Source organism: Pavona decussata, unplaced genomic scaffold, assembly GCF_977016875.1.
Source record: "Pavona decussata unplaced genomic scaffold, jaPavDecu1.1 SCAFFOLD_602, whole genome shotgun sequence".
Taxonomy (NCBI): Eukaryota; Metazoa; Cnidaria; class Anthozoa; order Scleractinia; family Agariciidae; genus Pavona; species Pavona decussata.
This window is the reverse complement of record NW_028145860.1, coordinates 3,789,779-3,815,246: the sequence shown is the minus strand read 5'-3', so window position 1 is coordinate 3,815,246 and position 25,468 is coordinate 3,789,779. Positions and strand designations below refer to the sequence as shown.

The window sequence follows — 25,468 nt, the reverse complement described above, 5'->3', positions numbered from 1 at the left end:
CAACAAGAAACATGGCAGCCTGAAATGTTTTAACAACTTTTAAGTTTTATTTCTGAGACATTATGGATCCCGAAAGAAAACCGTTATCTTCTCGGTCACCGGCTACTAGGTATGAAGTTCTTCTTGTCGAAGACGCTCCGAAGAAAGGTCTTAGTGAAGAGCGAATGACCACTTGTTTCCATGTATTTGATGAAGTGATTCCATCTTTGGGAGTTTATAAGAAAGTTTTGAAGATGTTGCGAGATGAGCTGTACGATGCTGTGTACAGCAATGAATATACTACAGTGCCACCCAGGAAGGGAAAGAACAAGACCTCTTATATCCAGCGTATTCCCTACTTTGTTCTTGTTAATCGTGTTTTTGAGGAACGCGATAAAAACGCAGATCAGTTGCAAGCAAACATCACCGCCCTAGAAAACAAACTCAACGAGAAAGATGAACAGCTGGAAGACTGTTATCAGAGCATTGAGCAGCTGAAGAAGTCGTTGAAAGAAAGCAGCGATAAGATTTACAACATGGAAATTGAAATGGAAAACAATAGTTTGGAGCGGAGGAAGCTTGAAGCTAACATACAGTATGAACAAATGATGCAACAGGCTGCCAAAGATAGGTACGTTACACAGTGGGAAGGTATTTTAATATTTATGGCAGAAATGGCTTCACAGTAACGTCCTAACCCACCCACACTTCCACCCACTCCCACCTACCCCTCTCACTGGCAAGGGGGTACTTCTGGGAGTGTTGATGAGTGTACGTTTCCCAGGGCTCAAAAATCATACCCTGGCAATTTTGTTGCCTAGAGAGAATGATTTGCTGCTTCTTCAACACCAATGTTCCCCAAGGCCAGCTCTTTCTGCCTATTATTCCAGTGTTCTGGCCTACTACTAAAGAACAGTTTGACAGTACTGCTTGGTATATGAGTATCACCCACATAATTTTTGGTTTGCCAACTGAAGCAAAAGACAGCATAAAATATACAAATTCCTGGTTGCTTTAAATCGGAAGACATGTTACACTATAAATAATATTATGATTCTACTCACTACTTTATTTGTTAATTTTTGATAGATATGAGAAGCGCATTTCCAGCCTTAAAGAGGAGCTCACTCAAGCCAAGGATAGAAATAAGTTTCTTGAACAGTTCAAAGAGGGTTATGATGCTCTAGAAGAAGCTTTTAATGATTCAACAGTGTTTGACAAGAAACCACAGAAACCTGCTGTATTGACAAGAAGAGCTCAGATTATACAAGAAATTGCTTCAGCTAAGCTTTTGGAAGAACAACTTCTGACCATGGAGAATGTGATAATTGAAGAATTTGAGTCTTACCTGGAGGAGAATAAAGCTTCTGCAATTGCTGAAGTTGATTTGAAAAGCAGTGGATCTGGCAGCAACTTCCGTGTTACACCAGATGATGAACACGAGACGAGAGTGAAACTTGAAGAAAATCTGCACAAGGTTAAAGAGAGATTTAACCAGAGCATTGCTGATGTCAAAAATGAATTCCAGCTCATTGAAATCCAGAGATCCAGTCTTGAAGATCAGCTGGCACAGCTTGAGGAGGAAGCAAATGCAGTGGAAAGAGAAACAACTAAAAAGGCAGAAAGAAAGAAGAGTCTTTTCCACATTGACAGGGAAAAAGACAAGAAGCCAACTGAGCCAGAAGAAGATGAAGAGATTGACTTTGTGAAGATTATGAACAGTGCGCATCATCAAGATCCATTCATCCCACATGAGAAAATCCTCAGCAAATATTCAGCAATGATGTACTACTCCTGCAACCAAGGAAAGAATTATCACGAGTTTAAAGATGCAAAGTTTTGTGCAAGCTGTGGTGAAACAACTCTACTCTGCCCACACAAAGTTACAGATCATAAAGTTCTGTCTTTGCCACACAACTGCACACATATTAAAGTTATAAGACCAACAGTGCATATATCACGGGAAGAAAGGCATCCTGACCCAGTACCTGAGACCCCTGAGAGTGTCCACGCACTGTCGGCAAGAACAGCTAGCACTGTGTCCTATGGAGATGACTCTATCTTAAAAGCACAGCAACATCTCACCACATCATACAAGTTCCTCTGGGATGATTACTATGCCCGCACATCCATTCAAAGACAGATTCCCCGGTCACTCATGGAAGATCGTGTGTTCTCAATTATAGAACAGTTCTACTCATCTCTCATTTGGCAAGATGATTATGCTGTTGAGGATGAGCAGATTGTTTCCGTTTTGGACACACTGTACTCTTTCTTCCATGAGCGGTATCTGGTGCCTGATGTTACTCACCTTGCAGTGTATGACTTCATTTCCAGTGTGGTCAAGTTTGCGCCAAACAACAAGAGCATTCAGCTGTTTGCTCAAGCGATGTGTGGCAGCATAGATCCTGTTGTGATCCGTTACGTCCTGCTTGTCAATGATTTCATAAATATGGTGGAGTGGGTTGCTGTGAAAGACATCAGGGTATTTGCACATGTTGTGTATCCCTTCATGAATGAAGAAGACATTGAGCAGTTCTCTATGGGCTACACATCTTTCAGTGAGAACAAGATTTCCAAAGAACTGGTCTCAGAGTATTTTCTGTACATCATTTTGAAGTACAGGGAACCTCGCTTTCAAGACATGGAAGTTAAGCTTCTACAGCAGCCTGGGCGGAGACCAGGGTTTATGACAGACATTGAGTTTGCTGAAGCTATTGACAACATCTGCCCTCTGGCATCAGAGCGCTTAAGACGACGTCTCTTTGTCGAGTCTGCTGAACACATGGGAAGCACTGATGATTCAGTGTCAGTGATGCGTCTGGCACAAATTACTGGCTACCTTACCCTGCTGCAGTTGACACCAGTGGTCAAAAACTCTGTGTCGCAAAAGGTTGAGGATGCGCGGGTCAGTGGTGAAGCAGACCAGAATTCTCTTCCTGACATTCTACTGAGTGGTACTTCCAAGCCAGGGAACTTTCCAACAACAACCGCCGCACGTGTAGTGGCTTCTGAGAATGCAAAGCGCTCAAGAACAAGGCAACTTCAAAGGATAGAAGAGTATCACTATGACTGATAATAGGTTCGGAACACAAAAACATCGTCTGCCAAAAGTAAGGAGCTATCAAATAGTTGGCCAAATAAAAATTACATATTTGTAATATAAAGCATATGGGACATACAGTGTGGCAAAAAGCAAGAAACATATTGTGCAAGTTCAAGAAGAGTCAGCATTCAATCCTGGTGATCAAACCCATCATGTTCAGTGCAAGGATCAAGCAATATAACATTTTTTCCCTGTTGTGCTTCACAACTACATGGTTCACACTTGCTTGTTTCATAGCCTTTCAAATGTGTTGTTACTTTATTTTAAATGCATTCACTACAGCATGACCATCTTTGTCATTAAAAGTTACATTCAAGATGTAATTCTGTGTTCATGCTTTTCTGATTCACGCTATTAAGCTTTAGGATCTGTGGCAGAACTGCAGCAAAGGTCCACCTGGAAAACATTAGTTAAATGCAAGCTTCAAAAACTATACTATTATGTACTTACTATATGAAGATCACTGCAGTCAAAGGGTACTTTTACCTGTTCATAAGTATAGTTGTTGTAAACTAAGCTAAATGACTAAATAAAGATTTTTCTTGTAAACTTAATTCTCTTTTTACATATACATACAGCTGCATCTTTTTTTAGTGACTGTTTGTTCTTGAATCGTGTGATGTAGTTTTTCTGTGCACATACTACAAGTTTCAAGCATGCTCAAGCTGTTTTAAAAAGCAGTCGGTGTTAGATTTAAAGTTACACATACTTGAAAAAGCATTTGTGCACTTTTTAGAGACATTTTTTAGATGTAGACTGGTGAACAGGGCAAGGATGCCCTTGATTATATCTACCTGCCTGTTCAAACCCTTCATTCAAAGCGCAATTAAGCTAATCCAGGGTTAGTGTGAGCTTTGATTTAAGTTTAATCACTAATCAAGAAAGATTTTACCAAAAGGTTTTACTTCAGCTTTGACTGAAACTTTTTTTTTTTACCTCAAGCTTAAAATTAACTTCTAAAAACATTTGGCACCAACAAGATGACTACCTGTGTTAACTTATAATAATAATATTATTGTGGATTACTTTTAATCAGCTTTTGAACAACCAGGCCCCTTTTTTTGAAGCCTTGAATTTTTTCCCTTGAGGCTGATAGCTTGACAAAACATGATTGGTTGTGGCAACACATTTCAAAGACATGGTACGTGAGTTTTTCTACAAGCCAGCACCTTGGGTCATACACACAGTATACACTCCATAAAATAGAATTATTTTAGAATGTTCAACTGAATTTGGAACACTGCGATAATATTTTTCTGCAAGTAAACCGGCATTCATCAACTGAAATAGTTAATGGTCTGAGTATTGTTGTCATCTTTTACATGACTGTTCAATTTGAAAGAGATTCTAAATTTTTCAAAAGCTATGAATCATAATCATCATCTTCATCCTCGTGTTTACGCTTGAGTGGTGTAATCAAAGGTTGCTGAGTACTTGCTACTGTCTCATCCATGCTTGGAAGAGCTGATACGGTGAGCATGGAGGCTGGTATGACTTTGACTTGGGAGACTGTGGTTGATACGCCTGCTTTCTGTTGGCTTGTACTGGCAGCTGTTCCTGGTTCAATTTTCACCTGCCAAGGTGAATGGAATTTGTATTTAATGAAGCCAAGTTTTCAGGATAAAACTAATCAGCAATTTATGTCATAGGCATCACTGACTGTCTATTGGAAAACTCACAATCTGACTGACTAGGCAATTGATACACAGAAAGTCTAAATTTACATGAGAAGCTACTCACACTTCACTTCCAGCATGACACAAATACAAAGTCAGCTATTCAGTTTCATTAATTTTAGTATCATGGGTGACAAATTACTCCTTAATTTTGGCATGAAATTTCAGTGTTAATTTATAATTTCATACCTGAAATTACAAAATTGCTATGGCAACATTTCTCGATACAACAAACAAGTCAAAAACTAATGACTGTGAGCGTATTTTGTCACCAGTGATATTTTAATATCACAAAAAGGCAATCAAATGGTATACTCGTGAAAATAAGGAAATAGTTCCACACACGTTTTGTCAAAATTCTAATAATTTCCTGAGCCTTTAGAATCGGGAAATTGTTAGAATTTTGACAAAACGCGTAAAATTATTTCCTAATTTCACTCGTCACCATTTGATTACCTGTATGTATTTAAGATACCCACCAGTGGCACTGACGTCCCCAAGGTAGCTGATCCTGGTTTCTGAACAGTAGGTGTGCCTGCACTCCCAAGTGATTCCTGTTTGACAGCTACACTGCCGACACCTATAGAGGCTGAACCACCAGGGGTTGTGACATTTGATGCAGTTCCTGTAGTAGGTGTGATGGGTGTAGTTACTGGCATTTTTACAGTAATGGCAGGAGTAGATTTAATAGGTGTTGATATCGATGACTGGGAGATTGTGCGAGCCACCACAGGGTTTGCACGAACTTGAGAATGCTGCAACAAAACGTGAGTGGGCAACATCATTAATGCTATAGTTTCAGTATTTATTCTACTTTTTTCTCTGTGGTGTGATCGTACACTTGTACGAATAAAATTAGTGGACATTACATTTCAGAGTTGTAATGAGGTATCCTATTCTTTTACTAAGTATTATGATCCTTGAAATTTTGATCCCAAATCTAACAAACACTACACAGCTCAATCACAAATGCAACTACCTAGTTCAATAAAACCATTTAATTTAAGTATTTTGCTGACCCTTGACTATAATTTTACACACAGTCATACATTATGCCACATTTTATTCTTAGATCCCTGACATTTTCTTATAATTTTATTCCAACATTCCATTAAAATTTATTAATGATATCACTGATCATATTTTTATGCACATTACCTTTTTCTGTGCCTTGACCTTGTAGTTTGTGGAGGTGAGACAGTATCTATCAGGGGGAAGACGTAAACCACTCTTTGTTTGAATCTGAGGTAAAGGGTGACGATTCTTTTGGCGAGCAATCTCAATGAGAAACTGCAAAGAAATATTCATAGAAAACATGAAAAGCAAACTTTGAAAGAAGTCTTTAATAGACTAAGGAATTACATAGGTCTACTTGAGAAGCTGGTGGATGTCTAATGGTCAAGATGAACCATTCCAAACAGAGGTCTCTGGTTTGAGACTAGTTTCTGTTATCATGTTATCATCTCCATTGTCTCTTTTCACTCACACTGTGTGAAATGGTTACAAGCAACCCGTGAAACTAGCAAGTGAACAAGCATCCCGTCTAGAGGAGGGGGATAATAAATATACTCTTTGTCACCTAATGTTGGGTATCCTGTGCTGGAGTAACATCCCAATCCTGGTTATCGCAGCTAAGAGTGATAATCAATACTGCTAGTCACTTCCTGTTGGAGATCCTCTGTTGGACTAGCATTCCACCCAGGGGGAGCAGTAAAACAGTATACTTCCAGTTGCTTTATGCTATAGGTTAAACTCTGGTGTATGTTGCTTGACTCTAACAGGTTACCAACCCCTAACCCTAACCACAATGAAGATTGATGACACAGAAAATAACTCGTATATAGTACCTCTCTTGGTGGTGGGTTTGTATAGGAGTGGTCCAGTCTTGATTGAATGGCTAACTGCACGTCATCTGCATCAAGCTCTTTCTTGCCAGCATGCTTAGAGTAAACAACGGCATCCTCCAGAACAGTTGTTATATATCCTGTCCACAACAAATTAAAAACTCCTAAATTTGTGATCATCTTTAGATTTACAACCAAAAGCATTTGGTGAGGACTGGACATGTGTTGTGGGTTGCCCTTAATTTTATGAACATTTTACACTGTATTTCCCACAAAAGGGAAAATCTGAATAATGTCCCAGGAGAGTCTACATTTGTGACACATTTTTGTGGGAGACAGGAAGGGCCATAAAATTGAAGGGCAAGATTTCTGCACAGCCCCATACATTAATTATTGTGACTCAAACTCAGTTCATGCCTGTTCTCTGTATAAGAGGGTTAGTATGACAGTGATACGTGTATAATTATTAATGTATGGGGCTGTGCAGAATTCTTTCCCATTGAAGCCCGATGAGGGGAACGCTAAATTTATAAGGCGTTGTTTTCAAGATAAAAATGCCATGGTACAAGGCATCATGGGTTCATTTTTGTATCCGCATATCCACTTCATTTAGCGGTATAGTTTGAAGTGACAGGGTATTCTGTAGCTAAGCCGTAATGTCCAAGGTCATAATTCAGACATCTTGCTTGGAAGGAACACAGTATTGGCGCATGAAAGGAAAGTCAAGCCTCTTTTCAAGCTAAACAACATGACAACTGACAAGAAATTTGAAAACACCAAACTTACGATAGGTATATTCCAGCATTTGGTTGATAACTCTTGGTTCATATTCACTGATTCCCATTTCTTTTAAAATAGCTCCCATCACCAAAGCATCTTTTGGGGTGCTCTTTGCTGGCAGATTTCCTTCGCTCGCTTCGTTGTCAGTTTTGTCCGCCATTTTGATTTACTATGAGGATACCGCTGACTCAGATAATAGAACTATCTCAGAAACCATTGCAGCACTTCATTTGAACAAAATGGCGGCCGCTTTTCCTCAAGAAAGAAGTACAAAAGAGGTGATAAATACGATACTGGATGACTATGAAAAAATGGCAAAGTATGTTGTTATTGTTATTCTTGATCTAAATTTTCCTCTTGTTTTTCTAGCTGTTGTTTATTTGTTTTGAAAATTTCATTCAGTGCTATATACATCTTTTTGAAATTGCGTGTTGATCTGATATGGTAGCTTTGTATGGAGTTTTATAGTTAGTTTATATTTTTTACCCATAGAGAATTATTTGAGAGTCTATCAGCAGCCTCACTATACCGAGCAACAAAGCAAGATGCAAGTGTTGGTGATACATCAAATGTAAACACGGTTTTATTTCATTTGATTTCACGATCTTTGATTTTTTAACCCGAGTCCCTCAATCGAAAATATCACTCATCGACATTCAGATCCTAGCAGTATGCAGGATGTTTGTCTCATGAACCTAGTTTAATGGCTTAGACCCCACGAGTCTCCAAGACCTTGGGGGGGGGGGGGGGGGGGGACTCATATGAAAGGGGTGGGGATGCTCGTTGTCTCGCTTGGGGGTGTAAATTTCGGATTTTGGTCTCACTAAGGGTGTTCTGGGTAAAGCGCCATTACATTTAGCTGTGAAGGTCTTGTTTAGGATTACATGCGAAAAGTTACTGTATTTCTTATTTGTCTGTGTTTTAACATGGTCTCTTTTAGGATTGGTCTTCTTTAGAGGTTTAATTCAAAACTTTCGATGAGCATCCCTGCCCCTTTCATATGAGGGTCCCCCCCCCCCCACCCCTCGGGCTCCGAGAGCACCGTGGTAGAGCATAGTAAATCGGAAGGTCATAGTTTCAACTCTTGTTGGGAGAACTTGGATGCCTGTTTATCACTGACTGAAAAAAAATGCATCTAGCAATTTGCTCTTATTGGCATGTTGTCAGAGATAAGCAGATTTCAAAGGTAGCGGGAAGTTGGAAAAGTGTACCTGCCAACTTTTTCTGAGTCAAATGCATGAGATTTTTGTCTCGTCATGACCGGGATTTCTGAAAACGTCAGAGCCACTTCCAAAGATTTCCGAAGTTTTTCTGAATGTTACCGAAAATGTCCAAAGATATTTCGACGACCTTTGAACACTTACGATTCGAAAGGATTGTAGACATTTGAAGGCTTTTGCGATTGTTATAAAGAGCAAAGAAATAATACATAGAAAATCTGAAATGAAGTGAAGTTTTTTTAGAACAACTCGTCTGGATTTGTGAGTCAGGCATGAGAAATTGTCCTCAATGCGTGAGATTGATGTCTTTAGTCCGCAGGCGTGAGACTCACATATAATGCCTGAGAGTTGGCAGGTAGAGGAAAATGGAAAAAGAAAATTATGTAATTGCAACTTAAAAAATGGAAAGGGGTGGGTATGGGAGATGGGAAGCACAAATACTAACCAACCCCCTCCTTCGTCCTCTCTCCCTGTTCCTCCACTGTTAGTGGCTTAAGCCCTCTCAAAGTCAGTAAGTCTATTATTACACCTAGCAAATGTAAGAGGTTAACCCTGCAATGAACTATTAACCTATCAAGGGGGTATTATGCTGCTAGTTTCTTCAAGCTTTATAGAAACTGAAAATAAAAGTCAACTGGACTCATGGTTGGTTTTTTTGAAGGCCGTTGATCAGCTTATTGCAAAGGACAAAGAACTACAGGTAGCCATCAAACAAGTGCAAGAACAACAAGCAAGGCAATATGAAATACAGAGGACAAGGGAAGAAATTTCCAAGAAAGATCAAGAGATTCTTAATCTAGAATCACAACTAAAGGAAGCTGAAAAAATCCTAGTAAGTGAGGAGGCTCAAGTCCTAGTCAAAGCCATTATATTTTGTTGTGTCCTGCATAATGCTCCAAGCCCCTCATGCTGGGTCTCCTATGATGGACTAGCTTCTCATTTAGCAGGAGGAATAGTAATACCCATAATCACTACATGCTGTAGGGGGTAGAAATACCCCTAGTTGCTTCATGCTGGGTACTCTATGATGTACTTACATACCATCCTGAGAGAGAAGCAGTAGTAATGTTCCTGGATGATTCATGCTGAGAAAAATCTGTGAAGAACTAACCCTAACCCCTAGCCTAACTATTAGTTAGGCTCTGAAATTTGAAAAACAAATTTTAACTCTTACAAACTAGTAGCAAAATTTTTTCACACCAGTTTGCCAGTGATGGATAACTTTCTCAAGTTGAATAACTGAACTGACGAATTATCTGTCCCACTATGAAAACAGAATTTTGTTTTTCAAGTGTAACACTTGTAGTAATACAAGAAGCCTAGACATGCCAATAAAATTTGTATCATACTGCTGTATTGTGTGACACAAATCTCACATTTTTCAGTCCCAGGCATTGTTCCAAGCAAAGAAAAAGTTATCGGCTATAAACCAGGCCAATAAGGGTAAGCAGCAGATGATTATATTGAAGCAGTTTCAGTGATATTAATATACTCAGGGGCTAGCAACTAGTATGACTGTCAACTATAGTTAAGATGGCTGGCTACCTGGAATTTGAAAGCGACTAAAATTTAACAGCTGTGGCAAACTTTCTTTAGTTCATGATGAGTTACTTTCCCCGTGGAGCTGGCTTCTTCATAACATAATTATGCCACAGTAAAGAGATAATCAAGGTGCACAGCATTTAGTTCATGATGAGTTACTTTCCCTGTGGAGCTGGCTTCTTCATAGCATAATTATGCCACAGTAAAGAGATAATCAAGGTGCACAGCATATCCTAATATCCTAATCTATAATTTGCCCTTGAATGTGCAATTCCAGTAAACATCCATACCCCCTCATCCCTCCACAGAAAGGATTGGGAATTCCAGGAGGGTGTGGTGGGGGGCTCTGAAAGGCCAAAACTTTTAAAGGTAAGTGTATAGCTAAATTGGACTTTCCAGATAGGTAGGGGAAAAATCTTTAGATCCCTTCCATTTGGAGGGGAACTGATATAGTCTGGAACTACACAATATAATATTTAGTCAGTGTATAGCTTTTATACACCATTCTTTTTTTTATGTTAGGAACAGTTTCATCTGAAGAACTCATCAAGTATGCTCATCGAATCAGCAGCAGCAATGCTGTTGAAGCACCAGTATCATGGATGCCAGGTCAGGTATTAAGCAAGTCTCTTCTCTTATTTCACTCCTTGAAAGAATTTGGATCCTTACAGAAAATCTAGACTCAGATAGTAACCTTGAATCTTTGTGCTTCTAATTTCAATTGAGTGTGACCACTTGAGCAGAACTTTCCAGCAAACTGGTACTGTTAACTGTGATATGGAGGGTGGTTCTAACTTTTGAGTCCGTGGGTGAACCATTCAAATAAAAGCTTCTTACCTCAGAATCTGTGAATGAGATTGTTAATGGTAAACGCTAAAAAGGGAGTGCTTCCCTTGGTTGCTGCTTGCTTTTCAGTCACTTTTAAAGAGAAAATAAGCTTTATCCTTTATATTTGTTGTGTTATTCAGGAGACCCTCGGAGGCCATATCCTCAAGATATCGAGATGCGATCTGGTTGGCTCGGCAGACTTACAGAGGGTGTTACCATGGAAACTGACCAGCCTGTTGGTGATTTAAATCTCCAAGAGATGATGCAACCCTCTGCATCCACATTGAACATACAACACCCCAGTGGAATTGGTGAGTTGAATACCATAAAATAATGAGCATTCTAGGGACAATGAGAAGAGATACTTCCAGTCATTTCTATGAAGGGAAATAGGAACTTTTCATGTGGTTTTATCTTTCAAGTTCCTCAATGAAATCTTGAAGTGTGACGGGGCATTCATAAGCTATTGATTAGTACTTTCTTGTAGTGCTCTTTGATGTTCCTGTATAAGGCAATTCTAACTTTTGAGTCTGTGGATGAAATCATAAAGTGTGACCATTCAAATGAAAGCTACTGAGCAGTAATTTCATCAATCATGTGGTGATGTTTATTATGCTGTACAAGGTGGTTCTAACTTTTGAGTCTTCAGATGAAATCCTAAAGGGGCTTACTGAAATGAAAGCTACTGAACAGTAACCTCCTGTGGTACTGTTTATTATGCTATACGAGGTGGTCTTGATGTTTGAGTCTTGATGAAATCCAAAATTGTGACTATTGAAATCAAAGGTATTGAGTTTAACCCTCCTGTTTCAGTATAGTGAGGCACGACTGAAAATTCATCCATAAAACTTACAGGTTGCACAAATGGTACTAAATCTGATAAGAACGATATTATTTTTTGCATTTTCTCTTGAAAAAAGGTCACACAAATGGTCAAGCATCTTCCTTTTCCTGGCAGAGCAGTCTGTCTGGAGGACCCACATCATTGCAGGTATTAGAAAAATATGAAATAGATGCTAACGATACTATGTAGGAAAATGATGTATTTAATCAGTAAATGACACAGGCATAAAATATGCGCAGATATTTTGCTAGTTGCGTTGCAATTAGCAAAATGTCTGAAGGAATTATATGTAAAACCATCAAATAAGATATTTATTATTCCACTACAAAAAAGATTTTGTTATTTTGGCTTTTCTTTTTTACGAAGTGTTGAAATACACCTGGCATTTTGTTTCTGTCCATCAGTTTCGGCGCGTGCGAATAACGCAAACAACACAGAAAGCCAGTAAAATGTCGTTGTCCGTATTCACTCAGTTGTAAACCAGTCAAACCAGGACACTACAGTGAATTACGGTCTTATATTTTGCGCGTTCTTATGGCCTTATTTAGTGAAATGACATAAAAGTGGAATAATAATAAATTATTGTTAAATATCCAATAGGTCATAGAACTCCAACTGAAGATGACATAGAAGTTTGAGTGGATAAATATAACTGTTTAAACTTTAACAGAAACATTTCCTGACACCATTTATTTGGCTGGCTTTTCTAACAGTAACTTAAGGCCCGTTTAAACTGTTTCAACATGCGTTCAAAAAAGTTGGGGGCATCTGAACAGGTCGTTCAACATTGTTGAAAGTGTAAAAAATGTTGAAAGCTTGTTAAAAGCGTGCTGAATAAAATTTAAATCGGTTTAAACTTTCATTCAATTTCTGTACAACATTTCCTTTGTTTGTAAATAAATGTGGAATGGTGTTGAAGCTGTTTAAACACTCCGTTCAACATTTTGTCCAACATTTTCTCAACATCCATTCAACTTTTGTTGAACGAATGTTGGTCAAATGTTGGAACCGTTTAAACGGGCCTTTACTAGCAGAGAACCATTAAAAGTGCTCATATTCAAGGTAGGCCATATAACAACATAAATAATTATCTTTTTTCAGGATGGTACCTCTTCTAGCTTGAATTTGATGGCCAATAGCCTCGCAAAGGAAGTAACAAATGGTCGGCAAGAGCAGGGTGTTGATGAAGTAGAGTTCATGTCATCATCGTCATCATCATCATCTAGTGACAGTCCTTAAAGGCTGAGTTGGGCTGTGATTGCTAGCAATCCTGCTTATCTGGCTTGGGGTCAGTGGCCTTTCCTTTGTTCCATAGAAGACCCTTTGCACATTCTAGATATGGCATGCACTGCCTCACTGGTCTCTGTCCAGGATCTTATCATCACCATCATCATCATCGTCGTCAGTATCACAGGCTTTAAGCCAGACATTAAAAAGTATGCCCTAGAGACATCTCGCCTTAAAATTATAAAAGATTAGGTGCACTTTTTGTTCAAGTAGCCAGAGCACTGATCATCCCACTTTCTGCAGTCATTGATGCGCATCGTCTAGTTTGAAGTCTGACAGTCCACTGAATTTTTCTTATCTTGTTATTTTCATAATAGTCCTGCTACTTGTACAAAATGTATAGCATTTATAACTACTGGTAATATAGTATTAAAAGAATAAAACAATGGAAAATACGAGCAACATTTTCTTGCAACTTGTCGCGAAACAAATGTTGCGTTACAAGTTGCGATTGTTTGAAAATGCAACATGAAAATGTGTTGCGCGCGGAGGTGGTAACACGGGTAACAAACAATCGCAACTTGCAGCGCAACATTTGTTACAATAAAAATGACGTCTAATTTAATGTGCGCGCTTTCACAACGTAAAAAAGCCAATCCCGCTCGTATTTTGACGGCAGTTTTCTACTTGGCAGTGAGACGACGAGCCGCTACTTGTATTTTAAACATTTTATGACGTCATTTTATGGTATATAAGAGTATAGACCGTAGAAAACTGCCGTCGATTTGTTGAGTAGAAGTTTAAAAGGACCCACAACTGGGTCACCAAAAGACGTCAGAAAAACATTATTTCCATGTTTTCATGGTATGCCCAGCTATTTAACGCTGATTTCCGTTACGACTGAAGGTTCCCTCTCAGTGCCTTAGATTTCCATAGTGCGGTTTTTTCAGAAATTAAAAAACCTTCAAACAAGGAAACAGCCAAAACTTTCTTCAAAACACTTGAAATAGTACACACATTGTAAGCAGACGGTCATTTTAACCCAAAACGCTTTTTAGTTTTTACCAGATCATGTTTTATTCACTTCGCTGTCATTTTAGAATGGTTTTCAAATGAGTGTCGACAAACAAAGGCAAAGTTATTACTCTGGCCAATCACAACAGACGTAAGCAGCGCAATGAACCAATCAGAATTCAAAGTTCATAGCTACGACTGGTGCCAAGCGCGGGAAAACGCGTGCGAGCAAGTCACGATTGGTTTTGGCTTAGTTTCTCATTGGCTGAGAAAGTGGTGCGAGTTTTGCTAACCAATCACAATTAAAGCGCGATTGGCATAAAACTGAAGCATACGCGAAATTACTTTTCGCGTTTCCAGGGAAACGCCCTATCTTTGACAAACAGATAAACAACCAATGATAAGACAATACTGTTTTTAATTGCGTGTCAATTCTTATTGATTGTAGGCAGTCGTTGACATGCTCCACTGAAAATCGAGAGGCGAAAGGCACGAAAACTTGGAGCAACGAAAAAAAACTTCACGCTAAAAACAGGATCCAAAACAGTATTTTGTCTACACAACAAGAAACAATGCAACAGAATGAACCAAATAAATTTGTTGGGGGTGTTACTACGCACATGTATGCAAACTTGAATTTACACTCTTATGATATAACGAAGAAATCAAGGAGAAGCTGTCCAAAATGTTGAAATAAGTGATATGAATTCACTATATAGTATATTAGGAGTGCAGAAAAATACAAAAAACGACATTACCATCACTTTTGCTAAAATAATATCAAAAGAAGAAAATAATGGCATTAATTTATTTTAATGTTATACGCTGTGTCAGGGTTTTAAACTTCTAAGTTGACACTAGCCAAACACCTGTGCATAGAAACAATTCTATTTTTGTAATCTGTAAATCGCTTGTCTTGCAAGACAAAGTTTCTTATAAATTATGTATTAATGATCTGATCTACTGAAAACCGACAGGCATAATTAGCAAGACGTAACAAAAACTGAGGTAAAATAAAAAACAAAATTTAAAGCCTGAAAACTGCACACCCCTAAAATAGTTCTTGAATGACTTAATTTTTCGTTTGGAACGTGAGGGATGACTGTGTGCTTCTGCCGTCTGTATTTCAATACGAGTCATGTCACAAGTTCGGATAGTTAAAATATATATAAAAAAATACGGGAAGACTCACGCGTTGTAGAATTGCAGGATTAAGGATCTTAAGTTATCTATCATTGCTGAGCTGCACACAGAAAGACTCTGTTGCTAATTTTACTTGTCTCCTCGTTTTGCCCGTCTTTGAAGCCGAGCTCCTATTTTACGAGGAGCTGGTGTGAATGGGGCCTTAAGGCCTGTTCCAAACGTCGTGGTGCTACGGCCGTGCCGAACTTAAATCAATTTGACCCGGCAGTGGCACGGCAGTAGCACGGCAGTGGTTTCAAACGTCGAATTTAATTCAGTCGCGCCAAATTATAAAATACAGAAATGCGTAGAACGAGCAAATTAACCCAAAATACATTAAAACAATTTATGAATTTAGTTTGGCACGGCAATAGCACGCCGTTTGAAACCAAGTCAGTCGCGCTACTGCCGTGCGGCACGCCAGGGCCTGCCGTGCTACTGCTGTGCTAAATAGTCGTGCCGAACTTAATTCAGCCTGCCAAACTAAATGGTTTCAAACGTTGCGCCACTGCCGTGTTTAATTAAGTCGAATTAAATTCTTGAATTTAGTTCGGCACGGCAGTAGCGCGACGTTTGGAACGGGCCTTACTTTACTTAAACACACCGTACTCACATGGCCGCGAAAGCTACAATTAAGTCACGTCGCGTGCCCACGCCGCCTAATGTACCTGTCAGTTACAATTAATTACAATTATGTTTATGGATATCGATAATTCCGTTTTGGATTACGCAACTGACAGTTTGAGAACCAGAGCGGCTGCCACGGTTTACGTAGGAAGCTACAGAAATAACACTATATTAATATCAAGCATGCATTTAATTTCACGTAAAAACGTGCAAAACATACTATACTAGAAAGATCCGAGTGGGTTGGTTAAATCCTTTTTTGAAAACGCAACTTACATTTTCAGGCCCGTGACCAGTAAAGAGGATACAAATCAATATTTAGAGCATGTGGAATATAGTTAAATGGATGTTACGAAATTTTTCATGGAGACGTTCATGCTTGGAGCATACGTGTAATGCAAGTAAACGAAGATATTGGCGTTATTGAGTCGTGGTAGTTGCATTGCAACATTAACTGTTTCAGTCCTAGTAAACATTTTTCGGAGAACATTCAGTGACAGTTTCACTGGTCATCTCTGAAATTACATATAACTAGTAATTACAATAAAGATGTGCAACACTTACATACCGCAATTTCTATCTAAATTTTCAATTGCGCTTTATAAAAGTTGTAACAATTGACAGCAAATATAGAAATAAACTTAAGGGGTCGACGCGGAAAAACGTTCGGGATAGCTGATCTTCCAGGCACCGAATGTAGGAGGAGGCCTCAAATATGGAGAAAACATAAAAAAATAAAAGTACACTTGCCCAAGGCACTGGCAGGAGCCTTGCCCAAGGAAATGCGAAACGGGCAGTAACGAATATTCGTACTTAATGAAACATCCGTATAGTATTGTAATATAGATCTTATCATGATCCGTTATATGAAAGGAACAAAGTAACTAAACTTGTAAAAGCAAAATATAAAGTACTATGTGAAAATGGCGCGTTTTCTTTTTTGCGCAGATCGCCGTCTCGACTCTTCGTATCTTCTTCTTCTTTTTTTTTTTTTTTTTTTTTTTCACTGCCGGTAAAAGCTTTGGTCTGGTTATGAGTCAGTTTTTTTAACGTAATGTCTGGTAATCTAGCGTCTCTAATACCCGTTTCTTCGTGATCGTTCCTCAGACACGCCTTACATCACCCAACAAAGGTGTGGCTCGCTCTACAAAGAAAACTGGGCTCGTCAAAGAGTTAGTTTCGTTAAGTGACAACGAAGCATTATGCTTGATAAATGAGGATATTCCTGGCCGGGAATATGTAATACAAACTAAAATGTTTGAAATTTATAATTATGCAAGTGCTGTATAAATTATTCACGTGAAAGACTAAAATCGCTAGTTCAAAGTATGTAAAATACCACGCTTGTTTACCCTGTCACGGCATATCTTCACTGATATTCTTACTAATAATAATTACTTTTGAAGCCATACATGGCCAAGCACCTGATTACATTTGTAATCTCGTTAATGTTAGGAATTTTTCCACGTATGGTCTTCGCTCAAATCCTGAACTTTCATTAGTACCACCATTATTATTATTATTATTATTATTATTATTATTATTATTATTATTATTACTGGAATTCTTACCAAATTTAACTGGAATGAGATAAATATGACGTCTTTTATCCAAAACCGCTAGAGAGTACAACACGCAATAAAATGCTAATCCGGGAATTCTGCCCAGCTACATGCAGGAAGAACAACTTGATGTGAAACGCAACATTTCGTGGAAAAAGCTGAAGTGGGCACTCTCATTATAAACTATTTAGCCAGTTTATGTAAGGCGAATAGGCACGTGCAATAGGGAAAAGACTTAAATCATTTGGGTCTTAAATAAGTTTTGTTCTGCCTTCCTGTTTTTGTTGTTTTGGCTGGGATTGAAAAATTAAAAAGAAAGAGAAATAGGCCACGAAAATTATGTATGTATTCGTTCCCGACCTTTCGCCGGCGTCCAACCCTCGGGGTCAAAAATTACTTAGAACGGACGGCAGGTTGAATAAGAAAATTCTCACCGTTCGTTTCAGTAAACCATGGAATTTTTACTCCGGCGTTCGCTGTATTTAACTTGCCTTATAGACTGGCAAATACAGCGCGAATCGCAATCGATCCATGTACCATTGCATGTCTGCCAGTTACTTAACAAAAGAATTGTGAAGTGGGGGCGATATTTCGACTAGTACAACTGGTCTTTTTCAGACATGACAGGGCTGTAATAAAACTGAGAAAAAACTTTGTGCAATAAGTGGTGTCAGCGAGAATTTTTTGCACGACAGCTGAATACAGCTCGGGCCAATCGTGTTCTCACTCGGCGAAGTAGAACCTTGTGTTTTATTTGAATTTTTTAAGTTTGTAATTAGCGAAAAGAAAAAAAAAAACTCGGGAAACATAAAGGTAATCAGTGAGCGTGGGAAGCCATGGTCTTGTTTTACCGCGGTACGGATGAATAACAAAGCAGGACACCAACACGTTGTCATATTGAGGACTAAATTACAGGTTACCGACATTGAATACCTCAAGCCTCCACCCACCCCTCCCACGCAATAAGCAGGTGATCTCACAAGTCGTTAAAATTCGTCTGTGGTTGGCTGTTATACAGCGGCGAAAGCAGGACACAACACACATCTACTGGCTTCACATCAAGCCGTAAAACAAGTTATTTACGGTCTGGAGAAAGAAAAATTCTACTCTGAAAACTGCACGACGACTTGTAGTTCTGAAGTACAGCTACGTGGTTTGGGAGAACATGACAGCTTTTTTCTACCATCATTGCTTTCGACAGAATTTTCCTCTCCGTGTTAGCTATTGATCAAACTGAAGAATCATCGCTTCAATGAGACATCTGGGGTCTAAATCTAACCATGAATCCATCATAGGATTTCTTCAACAACTCTACATTGGCGCTTAGCACCAACACAAGGTAATACACTGAGGCACAAATATTTTTCTCCCTTAAACGGACAGTTCCTCACATTGACAAAAGTTGCTAATCACGTTGTGTTAACCACCCAAAAACTTCCTGTCTGAAAAATATTTACATGATGGAGATCGTTTTTGGAAGTTCCTCCTTTAAGAAGATTCGATATTCACCGTCATGTATAAATTCTAAGTCTTAAACTCCTCAAATGTTAAAGTTAAACCGTATTTATACCACATTTTACTCAGTGAACATTAATAGAACTCTTAGTGTATCGCTTTATCTCTGATTACGACTTCAGTAGGGGAAATTTTCGCTTCAGCACGACAATACACAAAGTTTTCACCGTTTACTGTTTTCAACCGACATTACTGAATGGGATAAGCTTTGTCCACTTTCTTGATTTCAACGAGCAAGTCCCCGCAAGTTCAAATATTCACTCATCCAAACGAAAAAAATTCATCTCGTATGTTAAATGCGCTTTTATTGTGGCTTCGTGTTCAAGATCTGTTTATTTCTTTGAAAACTTCAAAATCTTGACCATTCACATAGAAAAAACTGTCCAATTTCAGTGCTTTGAGGATTAAAAGCCGTTGGACAATTAACCGTGGTAAAACATGATGGCAAACGTTGAAATAATTTCTGATTTTGGTCCAAGGAAACTCTCGATAATGACTTTTTCATAGTAACATTATTTGTCTCCGTACAAAGAAACATTGCTTGGTTGATTTTCTATAATTTGCAACACCCACACAACCTATTCATTTACAAGGTTTTTGCCCTTGAAATTACGATGACGGACGCGACCAATATCTTCTAAGATACTAGTAGCCTGGCGAATGTATTATTCTCATGAAACAATTTCATCGAACGTAATTTTATTGCTAATGAAATACATGATATGTGATCATGATTTAAGCACATTTAGTATTTGACAACTTCACTGATCTAAACGGGCGGACTTTCGTTGAGACCCACGAGGTTTTAACCTCCCTCGTCGTTCAGTGTTCTCGCGAACGTGTTTCTAGTACTTTTAGACAAACTTGACACTTTTCAATCTGTTTCCCAATTTTTTCCAAGGCCCGAAAAATTGTATCGTTAGATATCAACTTTCAACACACAAATTTATACACGAGCAAGTTTTGCTTTCTTAGCATTGAGATCTTTTTGCAGCGTTGGCGGAAAATAAATAAATTGCTGCGTAGGCGAAAAATATTACAGTTCGCTTGTACGATTGACAATTTGCATTAAACCTTTCTCGCTGTTTGTCTCTCATGTCATCTATTTTCCTGACGGATTTAATTTCCAGAATCTAGCTCGCGAGTCTTTGTAGAGTCAAGAAAACAAAACGATCTTCGAAAGTACTATTGAAAAGTATGACCTAAAAACTGTCGGTGAATAATTCATGCCAACCAACAATTAAAATTTCGTTTACTTTTAAAAGTAGCTGAATTTGATCGTTGGTATCGAAGGATTTTATGGAGTAGATTTACCAACGTGCGTTTAATAGGATAGATGACGTCTAAGAGAGTGCTGTTTGACGTTAAGTTCTCCGTTAAATTTCAGCGCTTAAAAATATTTTACTGCTTTGGGCCGGAAGGAAGTTCAATTGGTTGCTGTAGTGATCTTAAAACTCGTCTATTTCTGTTTGCACCAATACAGCTGTCTTTGCTGTTTTTACATATTTTGACTTATTTTTTACTGATTTGGGGTAATTTGACACGAGTCTCTGGAGATTGAACATTGGAGCGGATCGGTTGGAGGGCCTGATTTATGATATTTATTCGGTGAATAATAACTTAAAGCGACCGATCAGACGAAAGAGGTTCTGCTAAGAGGTTCTATATTGTGCTACCGTTTACTATGCTGTACAAGGTGGGTCTGACTTTTGAATCTGGGGATAAAATCAGTGTAACCATTCAAATGAAAGCTACTGAGCAATACTTTCCTGTGGTGCTGTTAATTATGCTGTACGAGGCGGGTCTGGGTTGTGAGTCTGTGGATGAAATCCTAAAGTGTGACCATTCAAATGAAAGGTATTGTGCAGTACTTTCCTGTGGTGCTGTTAATTATGATGTACAAGGTTATCCCTCACTTTAGAGTTTTGTGGACAAAATCCTAGCGCGTGCAGGCCATAAGCTATTGAACAGTAATGTTCTCTGGTGCTGTTAATTATGCTGTACATGGTTGTTCCCCACTTTTGACGAAGTCTTTGCATGTGACCGTTCAAATAAAAGCTACTGAGAAGTACTCTCCTATGGTGCTGTTTATTATGCTGGTTGGTTCATTTATTTCACACTATTTACACAACATTATATTAACATAGAAAGAAAAGTGCACGGTGTACAAGGTGGCTCTAACTTTTGAGTCCTAAAGTTTGACCATTCACTGAAATGAAAGCTACTGAGCAGTAATGTTCTGTGGTGCTGTTAATTATGGCATGGTTGTCCCCCATTGTTGACGAAATCGTTGCAAGTGACCATTCAAATGAAAGCTACCGAGCAGTACTTTCCTATGGCGGTGTTGATTATGCTGTACAAGGTGGTTCTTACTTTTGACTTCTAAAGTGTGAGCATTCAAATGAAAGCTACCGAGCAGTACTTTCCTATGGTGCTTTTCATTATCCTGTACAAGGTTTTCCCTCACGTTTGAGTTTGTGAACGAGACTAACATACAACCCTTCAAATGAAAGCTATCGAGCAGTACTTTCCTGTAGTGTGCGGTTATAGTGTTTACCAAAGTGGTTCTGATGTTTACATCTGTGGTTAAAAACCTAAATTATGTTTAAATTATTTGGATATCTTATCATACTTTCAACATTTTTTTTTTGACTTCCTTTGTTTTTAATTATTCTTACTATTTTGGGTAATTTAGGTATTTTTACAGTCATCTTATCGATAGCAATTTATTGACAGGTCCACCGTGTGAAGATGTTTATATTTTCCTTGCATTTCTATTCTTTTAATTTGGAATTTCTTCCCAATTTCCGCAAATTGGGAAACTTGGCAAAAGGCTCATGTGATCCGTTCTAAGTCGGGTAATAAATTAAAACTTGCATCGAGAAGTCAAAATGATTCAATGATTGAAAAAACGTGAAAAATTGAACCCGTGTTTTATTAGAAGTAGCTCTCCACATGTGTCAATATTTTTTCAGTCACAGACAGTAAAAGTTTCCAAAATTAAACAGATCTACAAGAACAAAGCTTTTTGTATGGTCGACCGTTTACATGGAACTTGAATTGTTAGTCAACCGCAGACATAAATTGAGTCGAACATAAAGCGAGGAGTTGAAACAACTTGTGGGCAGCTGGAGGATTTGTGCGAAGAAATTACTCTTACTATAAATACACTGACAAAACATGTTATTGTCAAATGTCGCAACCGACGCTTGATTATTTTATGATAACAGGAAGTTGTAAGCTATAGGTTAATAATAGCAAGGGGATGACAAACTAACGAGTCACTTCTCAGACATCACCAGCTTCTCTGCCGTCAGGACCAGTCTGCCTTCGCCTCTTATCATGTGGAACACAAGTAAGTTCTCAAGTAAGTAAGGTTTTGATCCTGAGTTTAAAGAATATTTACATTTAATTCCGTTCCTTAGGTTTTACTTCCGTTATCAGTTTCAGGCATCATGCATGCATAATATTTTCTCTAAAATTACGAAACTCCCAAACTGAATCCATTCTACCGTCTGATCTGGTCGCTTTACGTAGTTTCTCAGATTTTGCACACGACGAACGAGGCACTCGCGCAAAACGTTTGCCTGAGAAAATTCGCCGGCAAATTTTGAAAAATTTTTGTGAATTCTGATTCCCGCGAAAATAAAAGAAATTTAGCAGTTAACCGTTTAAACCCCAATATCAAAATGTACAGTGTCCTAACTATTGTCCAAACATTTCTTAGGGCGCTGGTTGGGAGAATTTGCTTGAAGATCAGAAATTTAATCTTTGATGATCATTGTCTTTATTCTCATGGCTGATATGTTTAATTAAGCAGTGATATTGCAAGAAGAAAGTACATACTGGTCAGTATTGAGGCTTAAAAGGGTAAGGTATGAGGTGTCTTGGTTTAACTCATTGTCTTAGAGTAACGATGTAACATTGCACGCAAAGTTTCACGCTAGCGTTTGTCCATCCAGGATTAATTCCATCATAACACTTTCGAAATGTTGCGGGCAACAAGTTTTAGGATGAAATTTCGAAGTTGCTGCAATTTCTCCTTATCACTCACTTGATCAAACATTCAGGTCACCAGATAAATACTGTGTTGATTTTTGGATAAATTCTCCCAGTTGAAGAGTATACTTATTGATATTGAGACATAAGGATTTAAATCATTCATGCGCCGGTCTAGAAAAAGGAGCACCACTTTCGCGTGGTACAAGAATTCGCGAGGGCGTATTCTGATGAATCACGCCTACAAAATAGCAACACAGCGATTAGAGGCCCTCCAAATTCACAAGGAAACTCTAATGCATCGTATCCTTGCTGAAGTGATAAACAGAAACCGAACTTGTTGGAGGATTCGTGGCAAGTAAGAGAATGATGCTTAACTATAGAAAGGTAATCAAACTTTTTGTCGGGTTTAGACTTTTCAAGTTCTAACCAGCTGATCTAGTTAAATTAGTAAGTGCAATTAGCCTGCAATTAGCCATATGGTCAATGATGAAACGGAAGAGTTAGGAAGTGCAGCTTTTAGTAAAGATACTGAACAGCACGCGACAACGATTCTATATTCTGTTCGGGCTCCATGATCGATTCTTTTTCTTAGTTGCATCCAATGATTTCTCTATAACCGAGGTATATAATCAGAACTAGATGCATACAATGAATTTCTTTATCCGGTAATCAGTGTCGGGTTGTACACGAGTTCGTTCGGTTTTTTTTTCTTTGAAAATATTTGCAAGTATATGTATAAATAACAGACCGCATAAATGTGCGTTTAAGCTTTCAATAATAAACTTAAAAATGTCCCGGCTTTTAACATACTGAGAAAAATTAACAACACAGGAAAGTAGAGCTTTAAATATAGTATTCATTTGAATTCAACACGAATTTCATCTGCAGACTCCAAAATGAGAACCACCTGTAAAGACATATACGACCACAGGAAAGTACTGCTCAGTGAACCTTCATTTGAATGGTCTCACTAGGATTTAAAACAAAGACTCAAAAGTTAGAATCACCTTGTACAGCATAATAAACAGCACCACAGGAAAGTACTGCTCAGTAGCTTTCATTTGAGTGGTCACACTTTAAGATTTTATCCACAGACTCAAAAGTTAGAAACTTTGTAAGACAGCATCTGTTTCACTGACGTGTACAGGAAGATGCCATGATGCTAATTACGGTTAAAACTATCTGATGAATCTGATCGGTAGTGAATTTTGATCTTCTCAGGGAATTCCCCGTGTCGTTGTTGCCTAATAAATTCTAAGTTGATTTCAAATAGACATCTGGATTTAAGCAGAGGAATGGCTTTGTGTAGATCAGTAAGGGCGAAAAAAAAAAGAAGAACTGGGTAACAAAATTCAAACTTGACTAAAGGAGTCACCTGTTGGATTATTTTTTGTTTTTTGTCTTTTTCCATGGCCACACTTGGAAGCAAGAGTTCAGTTCGTTTTCATAAACAGGGAAATAAAAATAGAGGAAGTTAAAAAAACAACCACGCTGCTTTGTGCTAGCAGGTGCACGCAATACTATAATGGATATGTGCCAACTTAAGTGTAATGTGAACATAGCCTAACGGCCCGTTTACATGTGATTTTTGTGCAGTTTTTGTCATCCATGTCCAACACACTTCATCTGATTCGAGTCGTCCATAAGCCCAGAAAATTCGGCTCACCGGAAGTCAGGACGCAAAACAATAAGGCAACATTATGAACCTTTCTATTTCTTAAAGCGTGTGCTAACGAATAACAACGAACCTTTCTCGATTTGGCAACATTTTTAGCCACCCGTAACAACCTAAGCTTATTTTTTTTTAAGTCCCTCGCGACCTGATTTCCGTTGAGTTGAATCCGTGTAATCCATCCCTAGACTATTGGACCCATTTCGGGTGGATTGGACAGCCCTCATTTTTGTCACACTGTTTTTTAAAATGCAACATTTGCTCGATAAATATCACAAGTAAAGCGCCGCTATACCACAGAGTTTTCGAAGTCGTCGAAGATGTTTGAAACTTAATGCGATAGGATTTCCAGAAAACGTACAGCGAGTCGTGCTGAAATCGCAGCTGGTTTACACGTGCGAGTTGAAGTCGCAGATTTGTGCGAGAAAAATTGCAGTGAAGTGCGAAAAAAGTCATCCCTCAAAATAGTTGTGTCAAAAATCGCAGGTGGAGATAGTTCGTGTTTGTTTGCGGGAACCTGTGGTTTCGTAATCGCGTGTTCGTTAATTAGCGTTAAAAAGCGTGCACGCGATGGACGTTCTTGTGTGGAGTAGTACACGTGTATTACACGTGTATTACACGTGCAGTGAACTGTGTCCTGATTTACTGCGTTACAGTAGGGCTGGTTCTAACTGAATTTTTGAAAAGATATGATGCAATTTCGGAAAGATATAAGAGTGAGAAAGACAAATGTACTCGCCAAGTCAGAGAAAGCTTATCAAGTTCACCCAAGAAGACGAACTGTTTCTGTGTTAACTTTTAAATCATCTTTACATTTCCTAAAACCACAGGTTATATGGTGCTCATTT

General features: G+C 38.5%; 3 protein-coding genes across 3 annotated transcripts; 2 read left to right on the top strand and 1 right to left on the bottom strand.

The window, feature by feature from the left end:
• The first annotated feature begins 24 nt into the window (after positions 1-24).
• On the top strand, positions 25-3,634 carry LOC146449462 (uncharacterized). The gene is made up of 2 exons (XM_085101426.1): positions 25-610; positions 1,069-3,634. Exons 1-2 carry the CDS (start codon positions 63-65, stop codon positions 3,053-3,055), a joined length of 2,535 nt encoding a protein of 844 aa, XP_084957552.1. The 5' UTR covers positions 25-62; the 3' UTR covers positions 3,056-3,634.
• Positions 3,324-7,545, bottom strand: LOC146449461 (transcription initiation factor TFIID subunit 9B-like). The gene is made up of 5 exons (XM_085101431.1): positions 7,392-7,545; positions 6,609-6,745; positions 5,920-6,051; positions 5,241-5,516; positions 3,324-4,658 (listed from the first exon to the last, which is right to left on the bottom strand). Exons 1-5 carry the CDS (start codon positions 7,543-7,545, stop codon positions 4,449-4,451), a joined length of 909 nt encoding a protein of 302 aa, XP_084957557.1. The 3' UTR covers positions 3,324-4,448.
• A 64-nt stretch (positions 7,546-7,609) lies between these two features.
• Positions 7,610-13,510, top strand: LOC146449460 (mediator of RNA polymerase II transcription subunit 4-like). Its single transcript, XM_085101434.1, has 8 exons — positions 7,610-7,704; positions 7,878-7,956; positions 9,267-9,437; positions 9,991-10,048; positions 10,670-10,756; positions 11,116-11,286; positions 11,896-11,966; positions 12,921-13,510. Exons 1-8 carry the CDS (start codon positions 7,625-7,627, stop codon positions 13,056-13,058), a joined length of 855 nt encoding a protein of 284 aa, XP_084957560.1. The 5' UTR covers positions 7,610-7,624; the 3' UTR covers positions 13,059-13,510.
• Positions 13,511-25,468: the final 11,958 nt, after the last annotated feature.